The 19,788-nt window shown below is 37.2% G+C and overlaps 2 protein-coding genes and 1 long non-coding RNA gene across 3 annotated transcripts; all 3 read left to right on the top strand.

Annotated features, from left to right (window-relative positions):
• The first annotated feature begins 3,685 nt into the window (after positions 1-3,685).
• LOC118437793 lies at positions 3,686-4,527 on the top strand. Its single transcript, XR_004836359.1, has 2 exons — positions 3,686-4,156; positions 4,242-4,527. It is a non-coding gene; the product is annotated as an uncharacterized LOC118437793 (long non-coding RNA).
• A 2,436-nt stretch (positions 4,528-6,963) lies between these two features.
• LOC118437766 lies at positions 6,964-9,861 on the top strand. The gene is made up of 5 exons (XM_035857100.1): positions 6,964-7,086; positions 7,228-7,320; positions 7,695-8,346; positions 8,650-9,193; positions 9,275-9,861. Exons 3-5 carry the CDS (start codon positions 8,306-8,308, stop codon positions 9,293-9,295), a joined length of 606 nt encoding a protein of 201 aa, XP_035712993.1. The 5' UTR covers positions 6,964-7,086; positions 7,228-7,320; positions 7,695-8,305; the 3' UTR covers positions 9,296-9,861.
• Positions 9,862-10,271: 410 nt separating this feature from the next.
• LOC110856472 (UDP-glucuronosyltransferase 1A1) lies at positions 10,272-19,433 on the top strand. The gene is made up of 4 exons (XM_022104952.2): positions 10,272-11,170; positions 14,194-14,422; positions 15,011-15,233; positions 16,640-19,433. The coding sequence occupies exons 1-4, from the start codon at positions 10,343-10,345 to the stop codon at positions 16,722-16,724; spliced, it is 1,365 nt and encodes a 454-aa protein (XP_021960644.2). The 5' UTR covers positions 10,272-10,342; the 3' UTR covers positions 16,725-19,433.
• The last annotated feature ends 355 nt before the right edge of the window (positions 19,434-19,788 follow it).

A 19,788-nucleotide genomic window follows, 5' to 3' on the forward strand; every position in this document is an offset into this window, starting at 1 on the left:
GTCACAGGAGAATCCCCCTTCAAACTCGTCTACGGGAGAAATCCCATCCTCCCGTCGCAAGTCGAAAATCCGTTCCTGATCGTGGAAGACGCCCAGTTCGAGCCAATCGCCCTCAGGACACGTCAGCGCGCAAATTGGGCAGGAGCCCGAGAACGAACAATTGCATTCCAAAACCTGACCAAAGAAAAATTTGACCAGAAACACAGACAAATTTCCTACCCCCCCGGAGCAAAAGTCCTCCGCGTTAATCACGACACCCGTGCCGGTCTCGTCGGCGGGTGTCGTGCCGAAATTAGAGAAATTTGGGATTTCTACAAAATTTATTAAAATGGTTAAATCAATTTATGCAAATGCGAAAGCTCAAATTAGAACTGCAGATGGAATTAGTGAAAGCTTCTCAATAGAAAAATCTGTACTACAAGGTGAAAGCCTATCGGCCAAACTCTTCACAATATTTATAAATGACTTATTTAAAAAACTTGATGAAAATGGTGTTGGAGGGATAAATGTTGGATTGTTAAATGTAAAATGCCTAGCCTATGCAGATGATCTTGTTCTGCTTGCCACAAGTTCATTCGACCTTCAAAATATTATTAACCAAGTACAATTGTATTTTAGTGCTAACGACTTAAAAGTAAATGTAGCCAAAACAAAAGTAGTTACTTTTCGAAATTCTATGAAAAAGTATATCAAACCCCAATTTTTTTTGGGAGATGGTGCATTAGAGACAGTTAAAAAATATCAATACCTAGGGGTAAACTTTTATGATAATTGCAAGTTTACTCAAACAGGTATAGACTTTATTAAGAAGGGACAAGTCGCTGAGAAACAGTTGCATTCTTTATTCTTTAAAATGAAATTGAAGACTTTACAAAGCAGACTCGCACTCTTTAATTCACTTGTAAAATCGGTCCTACTTTACTGCTCCCCTATATGGGGAATGGACGTTCTGCAACAGCTCTGTGTATTTCAAAATAAATTTTTGAGAAATATTTTTTATGTACCACAGAAAACACCATCATGGTTCTTACGGTTAGAAGCTAATGTAATGTCAATCGAGATACATGTAGTAAAAAATACTTTAAAATTCTGGGAGAAGATCATCTTTTCACCTCACTCCTCTCTTATCAGACAGTGCTACGAATCACTAAAACAAAACTCTTCTAAACCCAAGTCAGGTATTAAATCAAACTGGTATGATAATTTTAGCAATTTAATGATAAGATGGAAGAGTGAGGATTTGTTATGTGATTTACCTGAAAGCTATAATCTGGATAAATGTATGCAAAAATATATTAAAATAAATGCATCAATAGGTCTAATCTGTAGTGAATCTGTACAGCATGATATAAAATCTATGCAACAAAGTAAAGAAATGTCATATTATAATAAGATATGTACACATATTAAACAATTTGATTTTATGAATTATGACTTAGCGTGGCCTATAGTAAGATGCTTCATTTAATGTCGAGCAAATGTATCCCAAATTATATGTGGTAAATTAAATATAAAATTCGCAAAGTTAGAGTACTTTTATAATAAAATAGATGACCCAATTTGTAAACGGTGTGATTGTGAGAAGGAGGAGGATACTTTCCATGTACTATTCTTGTGCCCAAGATACAATTATTTAAGAACTAAATACCTGGGGAAAGTATTTATTAATGAAGATGACTGTGTAAACTTTCTATCCAACCCAAGCTCTGAAACAATGTTAAATGTATATTTGTTTTTCAAATGCATAATTGAAACAAGGAATGAATCTTGTTAATTGTAAAATTTTAGCTCTCTAGTTTTTAACCTAGCAATTAACGTTTGTAAGCCCATAGATCAAGACCATACATACATATGTAATTTATTTTATATAATTTATGATTGTAAAGGCCGCCGCCATATCAATCTATGAATGAATAAACTACTACTACTACTACTACTAATTTTCAGGAAACCTGAATTTCTGAATGAAGGAAAATATTTTAAAATACAAATTTCGAAATATCTACTAAAATATTTATGTTTAGAAAAATATTGGGTAAATCAGGAAAAGATGTACGAAAAATAGTCTAAATATGTATGAAACTATGTGAAATGTACGAAAACCCTAAAATATGGAAAATATGGAAAACTACCTATGTTTGAATATTTGCGATCGTGCGTAGATAGGATGTCAGTATAGAGTAAGAATTAAATGATTCGACAAGCAGATCCGCCGACTATTTCAAAAGTACAAATACTTAATTGGATTATGTTCCCCACATGAAACGAATTAAAATTTCCTTTGGGGGGGTTATGAGAATAATGGGAGATAAATGTGGTGCACATAGGGCACAGCATATCTATGAAATGGGTTGATGAAATTTCAAAAACAAAATTTTGTTACACTCTCTGGATCAGTACCCCGATAGGTTTTTCGAACTGAGGTGGAATTCCGACTTTGAGGGGTTTTTCACAGCGACGCAAAATTGACTCAGAAATTAATTTTTCGCTATAACGAAAAAGTATGACGAAATGTTCATACATTAGCTTTTCACCAATTTTTACTACATTGCAAATTATTAGTAGTAGAATAAAGGTTAAATTACCCAGAAAGTCGAAATCGACCTGCGTGACCTTTTTCGGGGATCGAAAGGTCACAATGTCAAAGGTCACATAGCCACATAAATGGGGTATCGTTGGAAAGGTATTGGCGAGAGGATTCAGAATATGTATACTTTGTGGGGTCTGAAACCACTCCCTGCAAACAAAGAGCCAAAAGAATATTTTTGAGTTTTTCCCATGCATGCTTCCGTGTTAGCTCCCAATCCACTGCTGTGTTAAATTCTGGACAACTGCCGATTTTCGTTCTTTGGCCTCTAGACTTGCAGGGAGTGGTTTCAGACCCCACAAAGTATACATATTCTGAATCCCCTCGCCAATACCTTTCCAACGATACCCCATTTATGGGGTAATGTGACCTTTGACATTGTGACCTTTCGATCCCCGAAAAAGGTCACGCATGTCGATTTCGACTTTCTTTGTAATTTAACCTTTATTCTACTACTAATAATTTGCAACGTAGTAAAAATTGGTGAAAAGCTAATGTATGAACATTTCGTCATACTTTTTCGTTATAGCGAAAAATTAATTTCTGAGTCAATTTTGCGTCGCTGTGAAAAGCCCCTCAAAGTCGGAATTCCACCTCAGTTCGAAAAACCTATCGGGGCACTGATCCATAGAGTGTAAAAAAATTTTGTTTTTGAAATTTACTTTTTTACGTACATACATAACCGGCGTCTGATAATTATATCACTAGTTTGTGTGTAAACACATAGTAGCGAAGTTTCAATATGGATCACTTTAATTGTTAGCATATAATTAGTCAATAAATAATTGCATCAGTTTGAAATTGTCGCATAGCAATTCTACATAGTCGGACCATAAGTTCCCGTGCATGCATTTCTGGTGATAAATCACAAAGTATTAGAGCTATTTGCTAAAAATTTTTATGGATGAACAAGATCTTGCGTACAAGCCCCTGGACAAAATCTTGAAAACTGAGTTATGATTTCTAAACAATATTAGTGCCTTGTTCATCCATAAAAATTTCTAGCCAATAGCTCTAATACTGTGTGATTTATCACCAGAAATGAATGTACGGGAACTTATCCCGTGCGTTTCTGAGACTTGGGATCCATTTGGGAATCTGAACAGTAGATGGATCCTTACGGATCCCTTATGATTACAGTATATTTCCAATAAGATGTGATGCATATATGCATTTCATGTAAAAAATCCAATTGGAAATTTTTATACAGGAAAATGACTGTTAGGTCCCCAATGGAATTGCTAACGTTAACGGGATCTGATTGGAACATACTTGCATTACAAAACTCAATATCCCATCTGAATTAATCATATTGGATTTAGACGAAAAGGCATGAAATATATCAAGCATCCCCGATAAATACTGAGCGGCATATTTGGAATTCACTCCTCGTCATGCTTTTTTAGTTTCTCTTTGGTCAGCCTAAATTACTCGCTCTGGTCAATTTTCTATTCTTTTAAATATACCTGCGGTGACATGACCCACGTATGTTGGGAGGACGAAAGCTATTTTGAATTCGGAACAACGTTCGAAGATGTATCGACGCTATCCGATTTAAAACATTAAAGGGTGAGCTTGATATTCATCATATTATTGATCTATATGGTTAAAAAAAACATGAAAAAACCTAAAAGAAAATGTACTGTTTTTATAGATTACACAACGGAAATTTTCGACCTGAAACCAAATACTGTTGAGTGGTTAACTTTTGAAAAGAAGCTTCACAATATTCCTGGGGATGCCAGAAAGAAGATGAATCGTCTCACAGGTCTGGCTGGAAATTCTACGATCACGTCGCCGGAATTCAGTTGTTCGAATTCCTATGATTCAGAAACGAGAGTTGAGGAGTACCTCAACTTGGTAGGGGAGAATTAAGAATAGTATAAAATTTATTAATTGGATTCTTGTATAAATAAATACATTGAAGTTTTAATAGTCGATATTTTGTTTTTGTTCTGGGATTTATTTTAAGATATCCAAAGGGAATTTTGATGGTTTTCATATATTATATTATCATACTGGATACTGTTCACCGATATCATATATGCCGAAGTGGAATTTTTCTGCTAAAATTTCGAATGGGAATCAATGGGTTCGTATTTGAGAAAAGTGATGGGGAATCCTTCCCATTTTCCCAACACTGTTTCCCATTGGGCTCTCCCTAATGGAAACAGTGGGAATGAACTGCACGGGATGGTCCGAGTATGTACCTGAGTTTAATTGGTACCCATATTTTTTTAATCGTGTAAGTTAACGTACCTCTTCCCTAAATGTTTGACATTATTTACAATCAATTGCATGAAGGAAAAATATTTACAATGCAGCTACATATGTACATATAATCGAAAAAGTTTCAAAATTTCCACACGACTTCTGCATGAATTATTCTCATCATTAAATAAAATTCCAGCAAAAACATTTCAATCTTTACAACCAAATAAATCACAGTTTTTAAAAAGGCACCACTTCAAATTTTTAACGTCTTCCTTGACCTGGAAACGCTCGCCAGGCGGCCACCCCATCACTCGTCCCAAGCTCCTTATGACACCTGATTTTTGAAATTGTTGCGTAAATAATTTTGGTTTACACAATTTTTGGGAAATGTTTTCAAAAATCTTAAATTCCTACATGCATACCTTTTACAGCTGTGTATGACATCATGATAGGCATCAGTCGCCGTTGCACATTCCTTTGAACAGAACATCGCCCCAGTAAAAATGGCCATACAAACGGCGCCTGATCCAAGTCCTATCATCCAATTTGTTTTTACCGCGATCGTGATGGTGCAGAGAATGGTGAGAAATCCAAGCAGAATCATGGTACAGGCGTATCTCGAGTTCATTAGATCTTTAGCCTCCTTATTCTCCATGACCTTGGTTTCCGTTTCCATGGAAATTTTACAGTACGGACATGTAACTAAGATTGGCTCTCGACCGTTTTGCACAATTTGAGAAGAAATTCCAACAAGTGCTTGGACCTCGTCTGCTGTAAAAGTTGCGGGTTGGGCGCAAGCCGGGTGAGATTCTATGTCGTACATAATCTAATAAAAATTATTATTGATGCTAGTTCAATTTGGTCTGGTCAGTTTGATCCCAAGAGAGATCAATTTGGTCTGGTTTTTTAATTAACCAGAATAAGTTAGGTTGACCAAATATGCCAAACCAAATTTCCAAAGACCACACTGACCCTACCAAATCTACCGGACACTAAAATTATTAACGGCAATTTAACAAATACCAGTACAAAATATTTATATACGTAGTCTCTCACCTTTGGGAAAGCTAGAAACTTTACGAGTGCAGTCTTCAAGGCAATGTGTGCGTATCTAGTAGAACAAAATTCAAACAATTTAAAGTCTTTATTTCGTAATACGTATTTACTTTTTAGCCTGCGGTAAGGCTTATGTAATTATCGCGGTGTCCGTTTGCCGTGTTTCTATCGATTACGCTCGAAAAATGTGTATTGTCAACTTGAAAATTTACAAAATCGTACAAAATGCAAAATAAGTTCGAAGATGAGCAAATTCGGTAAAAAAAATAAATTTTTATGTAATATGCCACCACACGGGACTCTGAATTTCCCTGTGGTTGACAATAACAACAAGTGAGGGTATTTCTTGATAATTTAAATCCGGTGATGCTTCCGTAAAACCCATTAATTTTAAATTAAAGTACAAATTATAGTTTAGAAATAGAAAGCTGGCATAGCTGTAACTTAGCAAAAAAATAAAATGACAAAATTTTTGTCTTAGGAAATTTTAGAATTTATTGTTCACGATACAACTACATACATAAGTATTTTTCGTAGAATTAGATGTGGTAATGTAAATAAACATGAGCTGGTTGGATTAAAAAAAATGTTTGCCATGAATGAACTTTTACATTTTGGTTAAATTTTGGTTGTTACGCGAGATATCGTTGTTTCGACAGAATTGGACTGTGAAATGAAACCTGAACCTATGAAAAACATATGTGCATTTTAGATATGCATATTTAGAGGAGACCTTGTTTAAAAACACTACACATTTATATAAGGACAAATAAGTAACTGGACATGGTTATTTACAATAGATGCAAGACATAAGGCTAATAAAACCTAAGTACTGGTAGCAAATTTGGTAGCAAAATCCCTACTTGTTCCAACTTCAGGGGGTTAGTCCATATAGTACGTCATCAAAAATTCTCGAGTTTAGCACCCGCCCACTCAACGTAAACATTAAGTGATAGGGAATTTTAACATGGGGAAGATAGGAAACCACCCACCCACTAAAATAATGACGTAAGGGATGGACGTTCCCTTGGAATATGCATCACAGAAAGACCGGCTGCAAACACAAACAAAGTTTCTTGGAACTGCTGATTTCTAACTCAATCTACGCAGTTACGTGCAAACATGCATATCTATGTTACTTATAATAAATTAATTTATTATAATTAATGGGGATGCAATTAATTCAGTTTTCGATCCCTGTGATTATGTTACGTGAGGGAGAGGAATTAGTAAGTTATAAAAACTTGAATATTATTTTCACATTTTTGCAATAACTATATAATATATAGTATTGTATATTATACAATTAATCGTATGTACGTCTTAAATTGTAAGTTGTAAAATAATATGATTTATTAATAATTTTACAGCAAGAATGTTCCACATCTAGTCAGGATAACGAGTCCATTACCAAACAGCTTTCTGGAACTCTGGAACGTAACCAAAGTTTTCTTATTCCAGATGTAAAATTATTACGTTCATCAGCACTTACATTGCCCGAACCAGGAAATATTCAGTAATGAAATTATGAAATCAAATTGTGCAAAACAAGCTATAAAATATTGCTTACACACACAATGTACTTTACAATTTCACTTATTATTCCAACAAAAAAAACATCAGCCTAATTTCAAATAATTTGACCCCCCAAGGATAAAACATTTCCTAACCCAAATACTTTCATGTACTGCACAAATGTATCAAATTTCACCTAAATTGGTAAATCCGGTGTGTGTAGAGACGGACGGACATGTACATAGCACACGCACATAAGCCCTGGTTCGGGTTTAAACAAATCCTAACTAACCATAACTATTTTTATAATTTTCTTTTCCAGGTACTTCCCCTCGTCTGCACCTTCCTCGCCATCCCAGAGATAAAGACGTGCCGACTCATCTCTAAATCCTGGAACTATGGCCCACGCCCACCCTAAAAGCCCGGACAACAACAAAAATTCCAGTCTATCCTGGATATTATACGGATGGCTCGGACGCCAAAGTAATTGAAGGTGGAGCAGACCCAACTTTAGAACGATTAAAATTCTCCCCCGTCAACATCCATCTGCTGCTTCCCCGTGTACGGGATAACACTCCGAAACCACCTCCCCCCAAAAATGTCCCATCACTCCCCAACCTCAAATCAATTATTATCCAGTACGCGCCTCATGCACAATGCATCAAAGTGAAAAACTTTTGTCACAAACTTATCCGCAGCTCGTGTCCCAAGTTGGAGGAGCTGACCATTCTTAACCACCACGCCCTCGACTTTCCTCCCCTTCGTGACACTATTTTTCCTAAGCTGAAGAGATGCGTTATCGATTACACTAGGATTTACGGGAACGTAAGAAATGAGTGTAGAACATACCATGAAATTGGTCACGCCTTAACGGTAGCCTTCCCAGCGTTGGAGCACCTCGAAATTAACAGCTACCAATTATACCAAGTTGTAATGATTCCAAAATTTCAAGATCTCGTATCAAAGCTTCCTGTGTAAGTGGAATATGTACACTTGTAAATAATCTGGTAATAAACATTACCGAAAAGCACAAGTATATGGTATGAGTCTACCAAAGTAGTGATAAGTTGTCCCGAGTTGTAATGCCTTGATAATAAAGTTTTACCATCATGGTAACGAATTTTTACTACCTGGTAAAATATTTTTACCAAATTTGTTACCGAGCAATCATTACCTGCGTGACTTTACCGGATTATTAAAAGTGTAGATATTATCTCGGATAGCATCAAGTTTTTGGGAAAAAATAATTAATTAAAACTTTATTAAAATAATTTCAGATCACTTAACTCATTATTTTTGAAGGGAGTCCTTGACCTGCCTTTGGCTATAAGTCTGCTCAAAATTCCTGGTCCTTTGAAGACACTTAAATTTCTAGATCTCAAATTCGATATCGACATCAGTGACGAGCTGACCACGACTTTCTATAAATTACTAAAGAAGCATTCCTCCACCCTGGAAGAACTTTGCATCCACATTTCATGGCTTTATGAGAGACCCCTAGAATGGAAGTTGCCCGCATTTCCGGTTTTGAAAACCCTCGTGCTCAGAAATGGTAATACGTTCCAAAAAGTCAAATTTGAAACATGCTCCGGTTCATTTGGACGGATCGATTACCACGCTTGTTTCCCTGCCTTGGAAACTTGCCGGGTGTCCAGCAATTCGAACGAGTTTTCCACCGCATTTCTCCCACCGGTAGGATATCCAGTCGTCGAGTCGGTGAAAAAGGTGGAGATGTACCAGGAGGGTCAAGAGGATCGCGAAGTAACTAAAGGGAACATTCGCGCCCGACTCTTGGAAAGTTTTCCTAATGCGAGAAATTCGGTAATTGGACATTTAAAGAAATTACTAAATAATTTTTCTAGTGAAATGTAGATATTTAACGGCTGAAACATATTTTTTCAGATAGAGGTTAATATTTTCTAATTCTGCTCCAAACTCTCACAGAAAGCAATCGGATTTTCTCAGGGTGAATAAATTGTACCGTAAATCAAAGCAGGGTCCTAAATATTTGGTACCGTCTATGTATACAGATGCATTCCCATCATCAGTCAGTCAAAGTCAATGACACCCACACCATGAAATCCTATAATACACACACACACATGTACTACTTACATACGTATCAACAAAATATTTATGCAACCCAACCTAAATTAAATAAACAGTAAATATTTTTACAAAAGACAATTATTTCTTTAGTAATCCAATTATAATTTACACACTGAGTCGCCTGATGTATGCTAATTTTATAGGAAATAGATATGTACAACAACCAAGGTCGTAATTGTTATTTAGTAATTTTAGGAAAGAACACATTTCTCCAACGTTTGCATACTACTAAAGCTTCCGACGTAATTAATTAATAGTCTTTTTACCCCTCATATATGTACATACACCCACTTAAGCCTAGTTTAAACTTCTGTGATTCGAGTGATCTTTTTTACTGACTGCTTGGGTGCTTTACTGCATGCTGTTAGTTAATCGCTTTAATTTCAAGGTCATCTTCATTACATTACTTAAGTATGTTTGTACATACACTCTAAACAAAATTGAGTAAAAAAGAGGATGACACAACAGTCGAGGTAAAATTTGTCCAAAATTGAGTAAAATTTGCCCAACGTTGTGCGAACAAGGTGCATCATCATCATAATTTTACTCAATGTTGGACAAATTTTACCTCGACTGTTGTGTCATCCTCTTTTTTACTCAAGGTTGGGCAAATTTAGTACAACTTTTTTTAGAGTGTATGTATGTCAGTATGATTCGTATGTATGTATGTAGGACGCTCTACTGCTAAGTACATATACTAACGTGTAATATATGTATTAAATGACTTAAATCCTTGAAAATCATTAAAGACACAATTATCCTCATTAATGCGTGACATGTTTCACTCGCTCCCAAATTTACATTCAGTCAGCCGTAGTTGAAGTGAAGTAAATTTTGTCTCCATACAAAAATCCTTTAAAAATGCAGCTCGCATATTTCCAAGTTTTTATTCCCACCTGTTTACTCCTCCTAATTGGCACCCCTGCACACGTGGAACCTGCCAAAATCCTATTCCTCATCCCCATGTCGACCCGCAGTGAGAAACACATGTTCTCCCCACTAATTACCAAATTGGCCTCAAACGGTCACAACTTAACCGTCGTGACGAACATTGCGGACAAAGTGGGACACGCCAACGTGACGGAAATCGTGCCCATTTCCGTCGACGAAGTGTGCGGAAGTGTGAGTGACATTGGAGCTTCCCAAAGTTTATTTTGGGACATTGTTTTCCTCGATATGAAGCCCTTAATGTCTCTAGTGGACAAGATTTACGACCATCCCGAATTTAAAACGGTTTTGAGGCAGAAATTTGACCTGATTTTTACCAACTTGTTTTTTGGACAAGCTTTTTACGGTGTAATGTACAAAAATCGGGGCCCCTTCATTCTCCTGCATAGTCTTCCGGTCGCCAATTATTTTCTGAAGGACTGGGGCCACGTGGCACCTCCGTCCCACGTGCCCTATCCGTTGTTGGAATTTACAGACAAAATGAACTTCCGAGAACGTGTCGTGAATTTTTTGGTGGATTGGGCCACATATTTCCACTCGGAGATGGTGGATATTCCATTGTTTGAAGAGGTTTATAGGAAACATCTCGGACGGGAGGTACCCTCGGTGAAGGAAATTCAGAAAAATGCGAGTTTGATGATGATGAATACGAATTATTTGACGACATATCACAGACCGGTTATGCCGGATGTGATTGAAATTGGGGGGATGCATTGTAAGGAGGCGAAACCTCTGCCGGAGGTATGAATGTTTATAAATTATATGCAATTTTTTGATGAAACTTTTGTAGACTTGAATTTAGGAAATTTATGCTCATATGGGAGCGTCCATGAATCACGTGATCGATTTTTGGCCAATTTTGACCCCCTCCCCCCTAGGTGACCGGTGGTGATAATTTCGCTACCCCCCCCCACCGGTCACGTGACAGGAGATGCTCAAATTAAATCATGTTGTCCGGAACAACAATATTTTTTAAATCATTAATCAAATTAGAGCTACACTACACACATGTGTAAATACCTATTTAATACGCCAGTCAGACATAAGTATTTAAGTCGAAGCAAGTTTCTAAATATGCAAAATGAAAATCAAATTTATATAACGTGCGTGTGGTATGCCAAGAGAGTTTATATATAACTCTCTCATGACATTTATTGGCATATACAAAAGTTTAAAAAACTTTTGTATATACTACTCATGTCACGTGACATCTGACCATCTACCCCCCCCCGTGATAATTGGTGACAAATTTCAGACCCCCTCCCCCCCTCTAATCGATCACGTGATTTATGGACGTTCCCTATGTACGTCGGATATGAATTAAATATGACTTTTTGCATTTATTGACCTATATTTTCGGAGAATGTTGACAGTCACGTGTTGGTCACGTGGGTCAAGGCATATTTTCTCACTAGCGTATAAGCCCGTCTCCCGCCGGGCGAGCGAAAATAAGAGCTGGAAATATCTGTCGGCAACGGAAGTAAAAGATAAATGGTGGAATGACAAATTCTGTGTGCTCGTGTCTGACTCCTACTCCGCTTCCACTCCACTCCGCAGTGGAGTCACAAACTTACAGAATTGTTGATTGTAGAAGTGACAAAACTCTGGATCCATGAACTCACTTCCAGTTCATTCCGCAGTGAAATAACCACCCAACATAGCTACTATTAGACAACCACTCCCAAATAAGCACCATCAGGCAACCACTCCCAGATAAGCACCATCAGGCAACCACTCCCAGATAAGCACCATCAGGCAACCACTCCCAGATAAGCACCATCAGGCAACTACTCCCAGATAAGCACCATCAGACAACCACTCCCAGATAAGCACCATCAGGCAACCACTCCCAGATAAGCACCATCAGGCAACCACTCCCAGATAAGCACCATCAGACAACCACTCCCAGATAAGCACCATCAGGCAACCACTCCCAGATAAGCACCATCAACTACTCCCAGATAAGCACCATCAGACAACCACTCCCAGATAAGCACCCCATCAAACAACCACTCCCAGATAAGCACCATCAGACAACCACTCCCAGATAAGCACCATCAGGCAACCACTCCCAGATAAGCACCATCAGGCAACTACTCCCAGATAAGCACCATCAGACAACCACTCCCAGATAAGCACCATCAGGCAACCACTCCCAGATAAGCACCATCAGGCAACCACTCCCAGATAAGCACCATCAGACAACCACTCCCAGATAAGCACCATCAGACAACCACTCCCAGATAAGCACCATCAGGCAACCACTCCCAGATAAACACCATCAGGCAACTAATCCCAGATAAGCACCATCAGACAACCACTCCCAGATAAGCACCATCAGGCAACCACTCCCAGATAAGCACCATCAGACAACCACTCCCAGATAAGCACCCCATCAAACAACCACTCCCAGATAAGCACCATCAGACAACCACTCCCAGATAAGCACCATCAGGCAACTAATCCCAGATAAGCACCATCAGACAACCACTCCCAGATAAGCACCATCAGGCAACCACTCCCAGATAAGCACCATCAGACAACCACTCCCAGATAAGCACCATCAGGCAACCACTCCCAGATAAGCACCATCAGGCAACCACTCCCAGATAAGCACCATCAGGCAACCACTCCCATATAAGCACCATCAACTACTCCCAGATAAGCACCATCAGACAACCACTCCCAGATAAGCACCATCAGACAACCACTCCCAGATAAGCACCATCAGGCAACTACTCCCAGATAAGCACCATCAGACAACCACTCCCAGATAAGCACCCCATCAAACAACCACTCCCAGATAAGCACCATCAGGCAACTACTCCCAGATAAGCACCATCAGGCAACTACTCCCAGATAAGCACCATCAGGCAACTACTCCCAGATAAGCACCATCAGGCAACCACTCCCAGATAAGCACCATCAGGCAACCACTCCCAGATAAGCACCATCAGGCAACCACTCCCAGATAAGCACCATCAGGCAACCACTCCCATATAAGCACCATCAACTACTCCCAGATAAGCACCATCAGACAACCACTCCCAGATAAGCACCATCAGACAACCACTCCCAGATAAGCACCATCAGGCAACTACTCCCAGATAAGCACCATCAGACAACCACTCCCAGATAAGCACCATCAGGCAACCACTCCCAGATAAGCACCATCAGGCAACCACTCCCAGATAAGCACCATCAGACAACCACTCCCAGATAAGCACCATCAAACAACCACTCCCAGATAAGCACCATCAGACAACCACTCCCAGATAAGCACCATCAGGCAAACACTCCCAGATAAGCACCATCAGACAACCACTCCCAGATAAGCACCATCAGGCAAACACTCCGTTGCCAACAAACATTTCCAGCTTATAATATAAGATATTGATCATATTTTCGGGTTATATTCTCCATTATATATCGGACTTTTTTCGTTCATTTTAGGTATGACCTTTGCCCACATTTTAAGATTTTTATACCAAATTACAATTAAATTTAAAATTACGAAAAAAAAAAAATTTAAAAAAATCAGTTTTGCCAAGTGGGAAATTTACAAAAATTTGCAAATTTTGCCTTTTACCATTATTATGTTTTACCATTATTAGCGCTAAAGGACTTATTTTATTAATAAAAACCGTGTACTACAATAAGCAAAAATAAAAAATAGACATATTTTGGGGATTTTTGCGGTCATATATTTTGAGGTTTTATCCATCATTCATATCCGAGGTCTTTTTATAATAATTATTTTTAAGGACTTGGAGAAATTGGTGGGAACGGCTGCAGCTCCGGATGGATTCATTTTTATAAGTTTCGGAACCGTGTTGACGGGTTCCAGTCTACCGGAAGGGATTAAGGATAAGTTTCTCCACGTGTTTTCTCGCTTGAAGCAGAAAATTTTATGGAAATGGGAGTCTGAAGATGGGGATAATTTACCTTCAAATGTAATTCGGAGGAAATGGTTACCTCAACAAGATATTTTAGGTATTGTTCTAATTAATTAATCTACATTAATTTAAGTGTGATTAATTACATGCATGGCTAAATTATTATTTTTTATACTGATGTATTTATTCATACCTGTTCACACTCATTCATTTATTGAGTATAAATGAATGAATTATTCAAAAAATGATTGAATAATTAATGCATATTTTGCTTAAAATTTGGAATGAATGAATAATGAATGAAAAATGTTCTTCAAGGTTTTGAATGAATGAATCTAGAATAAATATTTATTCAATTAATGTGTGCATGATGAGTGAATAAATAATTATATTCATTATTCAATTTTAATCAGAAGCTTAATAAATTCGGCAAATTTGGAAATTCGACCAATGTAGCAAATTTGAATAAGAAATGAATGTTGAATAAAGAATAATGAATCAATATTTCTCTTCAGATTTTGAATAAATTAATAATGAATGAATATTCTTCAAATTAGAAAAATGAATGAATTTTAGAATGAATAATTTTCTTCAATTTTAAACGAAATGATTTTTTGATTGATTGATTTATTTCAATGAATTTTTGAATGAATAATTATTTTTTAAACTAATGTATTTATTCAAGGTCACAGCAACATTCGTCTTTTCATTTCTCACGGAGGGTTGTTAAGCATGCAGCAAACGATCTATCATGGCGTCCCCGTCATCACGTTTCCCTTCTTTTTCGACCAGATGACAAACGCACGAGCGATTGAGGACCAAGGCGTCGGATTAAATATGAACGTTTGGAATTTCACAGAAACTAAGCTGGAAGAAGGAATTAACCAAATTATTGCGGAAGGGTCGAAGTAAGTAAAGATAGAAAATGAGGGATACGTAAAAATCTTTTTCGCATCGATCCCACCGATTTCCATAAAAATTATTACAAATTTAATTTTCGGTGGAAGGGTTCACGTAGTATAGGAATTTAAGAACTGCATGTAACCACACCCCCTTTAAAAATTGAGACAAGAAACTGGGAAAAATGAGAAAGCTAGTATACACTCGGTACAACAAGAATTAGGCCCCAACTTGCATTTGACATTAGAATCCCCCCCTGAATATGAACATTTCGATGCATCAAAAATTTCAAAATTCGAATATTCGCGGTTTTTTTACATACACATAAACCGTTAAAAAACTAATAGCTCCAGTCATTTCCCTTCTGACAACCTGATGCCAGATTTGTCTACGTCAAAAGAGCTATATTCTCAGCTTTTGTTGTCGGAAGGGAAATGACTGGAACCATGACTTTTTTGAGGTCAAAGTTTCCGTGGGGGCCATCTTGTATGGTAAAGGCCGTAACAAACTTATGAATATATATGACGCTTATGAATCATGCATTTCAGGCATGCAGAATTGCATGAAAATGCACTTGTATTGCATGAAGTCATAAAATCGCCCCAAATTTAAAACTTGAGCTTATCTGAATTTATAATGACGTTATGCACTCGAAAATTAGCGCTCCGGGGGTTATCAGTGTACTTATCAATTTTTCAGATAAGCACATTAAGTTTATCCAAATCGCTCCAAATTTAAAACTTAAGCTTATCTGAATTTATAATGACGTTATGCACTCGAAAATTAGCGCTCCGGGGGTTATCAGTGTACTTATCAATTTTTCAGATAAGCACATTAAGTTTATCCAAATCGCTCCAAATTTAAAACTTAAGCTTATCTGAATTTATAATGACGTCATGCACTCGAAAATTAGCGCTCCGGGGGTTATCAGTGTACTTATCAATTTTTCAGATAAGCACATTAAGTTTATCCAAATCACTCCAAATTTAAAACTTAAGCTTATCTGAAATTATTTGTTCATAATCATGGATCACCATGATTGTGTAAAATTTCATAAGCTAATAGTGTTTGTTAGACACTATCAGCAATTTTAGGGTTTCGACTATGCTTAGTCCAAGAATTATTTGCTTACAAATACTTCCTGCTGGAAAATCCAGTCATCAGCGAGGTAGCAACAACCTCGGACCCTTACCCAAGGTGATGTTAATTTAATTATCGCGGGATAATTAAACTAACATTCTTACCAATTAAAAACAGTCATTGAAAGCCATATGAAAGTTATATTATGCGATCTGCGATCATGACTAAATTACCAAATGATTTTAAATTCGAAGAATCGGGTAAATTTGAATAATTCATTTAAAGTATTTAATAATATGATTTAATAAATAAATTTATTAAAAAATATTATTAGGTCAGCCACCAATACCACCATTCGAAGTCCATCTTCGCCACCACGTCCTTCTTCTTTCTTGAGACTAGGAGGTATCACTTCTTAATACTAGCACCGCATAAAATAAAGGTCTAAACTAAGAAATTAACCTACTATTTACATATATACACTATTTACAAGTTTATACATTTATCGTTGAAATTGTTGAAAGAGTCTTCCTATTTCTTCCTGCTCCTCCATAGAGATGTTGATGGTCCTTCCACGTCTTGATGCTCTTGATGGGAAAATCTTCTTAATAATCTGTCCAATCTTGATGTAACAAGAAGCGTTTTCAGAAATATACGAAGTTCCAGATTTGGATTTGGAGGTGTTGGGTTTCCAAAATGTCACCTTCACCTCCTGTTCCGCGAGGTCCACTTCGTCGATGATTGCGACATACCATTGTTTCTCGTAGACACAAACAACCCAATCGCTGACAGAGCATTCATCGATGATGACCAGGGGAGGTTGGCCTTCGGATTCCATTATTTTCGTAGCCATCACCGTGGTGTCCCGAGAAACTTCGTAAAGGTGAATTTTTCCCGATGCAATTTCAATACGATGAGCTTGTTGAGTCCCCGCAATTGTTTTTATTGTCTCGTACCGGGAAGTTAAATCCTTTTCATCAATAATCTCCTGAATTTCGGAATCCGAGATGAAGATGTATTCTATTCCTTTGATATTTGAACTGCACCAGTTATAGAATTCTAAGGCTGTTGTAATCTTGGTGCCTTGTAGGGATGCAGTTCTTGCTCGACGTTTCGCAATTCCTCCTTGAGCATCTTGAGGTCCCTTCATATGAGCAGTTGCTCCATAGTTCCATTCAGCTATAATTCCGAAGTCCTTTAGATGATGGTATAAGTTACAGAAGTTTTTTCGGTTCTTATATTGGGCTGCAGATCCATCCGAAACGTAGTAGATCTTGGTAATCTTGATTTGGGCAGCAGCAAACTCAGCAACAAGTTTTGGTACGAGTTTGGTCTGGAATGCGTAGAAAGAGTTTGTGTCATGAGTGGTACAATCACTAATGACAGTTATGCTCTTCATCTTGACTTCTTGATTCACGTTCCAATATATCGTGAAGGGGTGGAGAGTGATTTGTTTATGGGAAAAATACTCAGACTGGACAGCATTTTGGATGACAGGTGAATAATTTTCAGAAAAATCGCCCCATATGACAATCTCACCTGGTTTGAGATTCTGGCGAAGATCCACCAGAAATTCATGCTGAGCTTTGCTGATGTAGTGATGTTTCATCATCTTCTCCAATTCTAAAGTTGCAAAGTCCAAGAATTCTTCGGTATCCTTTTCTTGAGTCACGTATTGGGTCCCATCGGTTGTTAGCCATCTTCGGTACGATATTGACTCGTTGTTCTTGAGTACTTCATTTTCTCTTAAAGTTGTTTTGAATCTTGTTGTGGATCCTTTACACTGAGCACATCTCCTGTAGTAGCAATCCTTGCCTCCGTTTTCACAAACTAATTGTGAAATTAAAGGCTTGATTGAAGAAATCTTGATAGCGTGGAACAAAAGTTTGACGTTCTCATGATGAATACATACGCAAACGTTGTGGTATCCCTTGCTGGTTAGCGAGATGCATTCTGGCGGCCTTAGCATCATAAAGGATGATTTCCCAATTTTCGAATCCGGGTGGTGGGTCTTGAAAATTTCGTAGAGCTCCCGCAGATTGCTTAAAAGATACCGCTTCTGCTTATGTTCTCGTTTCCCTGTTTCCTTGTTCTTTATGGATAAGAAGTCCTGTTTTCCTGGGTAGGCTCTAGAAACATCATCTTGATAATAGAAGTCCTTAATCCTGGATTTTGTCTCATCAGTAATTTTGAATCCACATTTTGGTTTTACGGGAGGAAGAATGGTGTTGGTTTCTGTTCGACGTTTTCGACTTCCCTGGACCAACCGCTGTCCAACGTCGAAGAAGTCTTTGGTTTTCTTGATACTCCAAGATGGCGGAACCAGGGTTAAAAGCTGTTTTTTTCGGCTTGAGAACATCCTTGCAATCTCAACTTTAAGTTATTCATGATCCACTTGAGATCTTCAGAATCTTGTAGAAGTTGTTGTTTATCTTCTTCTTCAATTGGCAATCCGACTTCTTTAAATCCTGTGGTGATTGTCTTGGCAACTTGCTCAAGTTCTCTTGTGACGAGGTTACCCTGTTGGATGAGGTTTCTTCTATTAAATGTTATTGCAGGGGATGAAGGAGAGATTGTCTGTTTTATATTGGTCAACGTATCGACCAATTTCTTCTTGGTGACAGGTTCTTCAAATGGGTCTTCCGACTCTTGTTCTTGAATTTCTTCAGCATAACCATGGCAAAATTTTGCGTCCTTGCATATAGCTTGATTTGGTAATAAACCTATCTCCTTATACTGGGTAAAGTATTGCTCCGCGGTAATGTACTTCACATACTTACCACTATACTTATCATTATGTTTTGGATGACAACATAGCATAGCGCTTCTTCGCCGACCAAAATACTCGATACATTTGGTGCAGATGCTGTTATCATTAAAATTAACTTTAAGATTGTACCCTGGAAATGTCTGCTTCATTGAGTGCAAAATCCTGTATTGCTCCATCTTGCTAACTAATCCAGCCACAGATTTATCTTTAGAACAAGTCCAGCCATGGTGGGCAATCAAGAGTCCAATATTGCAGAGTCGTACTATAAAATATAATTTAGCACTCTTATAATTTATTAATACTTTGAAATATTTTAATAATTATCCACGCTCTGATATTTTTTACCAAGTTTAATAAAATTTTCATTAATAAAAATAATTAACCACGCTCTGATATTTTTTACCAAGTTCAATAAAATTTTCATTAATAAAAATAATTAACCACGCTCTGATATTTTTTACCAAGTTCAATAAAATTTTCATTAATAAAAATAATTAACCACGCTCTGATATTTTTTACCAAGTTTAATAAAATTTTCATTAATAAAAATAATTAACCACGCTCTGAATTTTTTTTGCCAATTTTAATCAAATTTTAGTGGATATAAATAATTAACCACGCTCTGATATTTTTTTGCCAATTTTAATAAAATTTTAGTGGATATAAATAATTATCCACGCTCTGATATTTTTTGCCAAATTTAATAAATTTTT

The sequence above is a fragment of the Folsomia candida genome, unplaced genomic scaffold (assembly GCF_002217175.1).
Source record: "Folsomia candida strain VU population unplaced genomic scaffold, ASM221717v1 Fcan01_Sc016, whole genome shotgun sequence".
NCBI classification, from domain to species: Eukaryota; Metazoa; Arthropoda; class Collembola; order Entomobryomorpha; family Isotomidae; genus Folsomia; species Folsomia candida.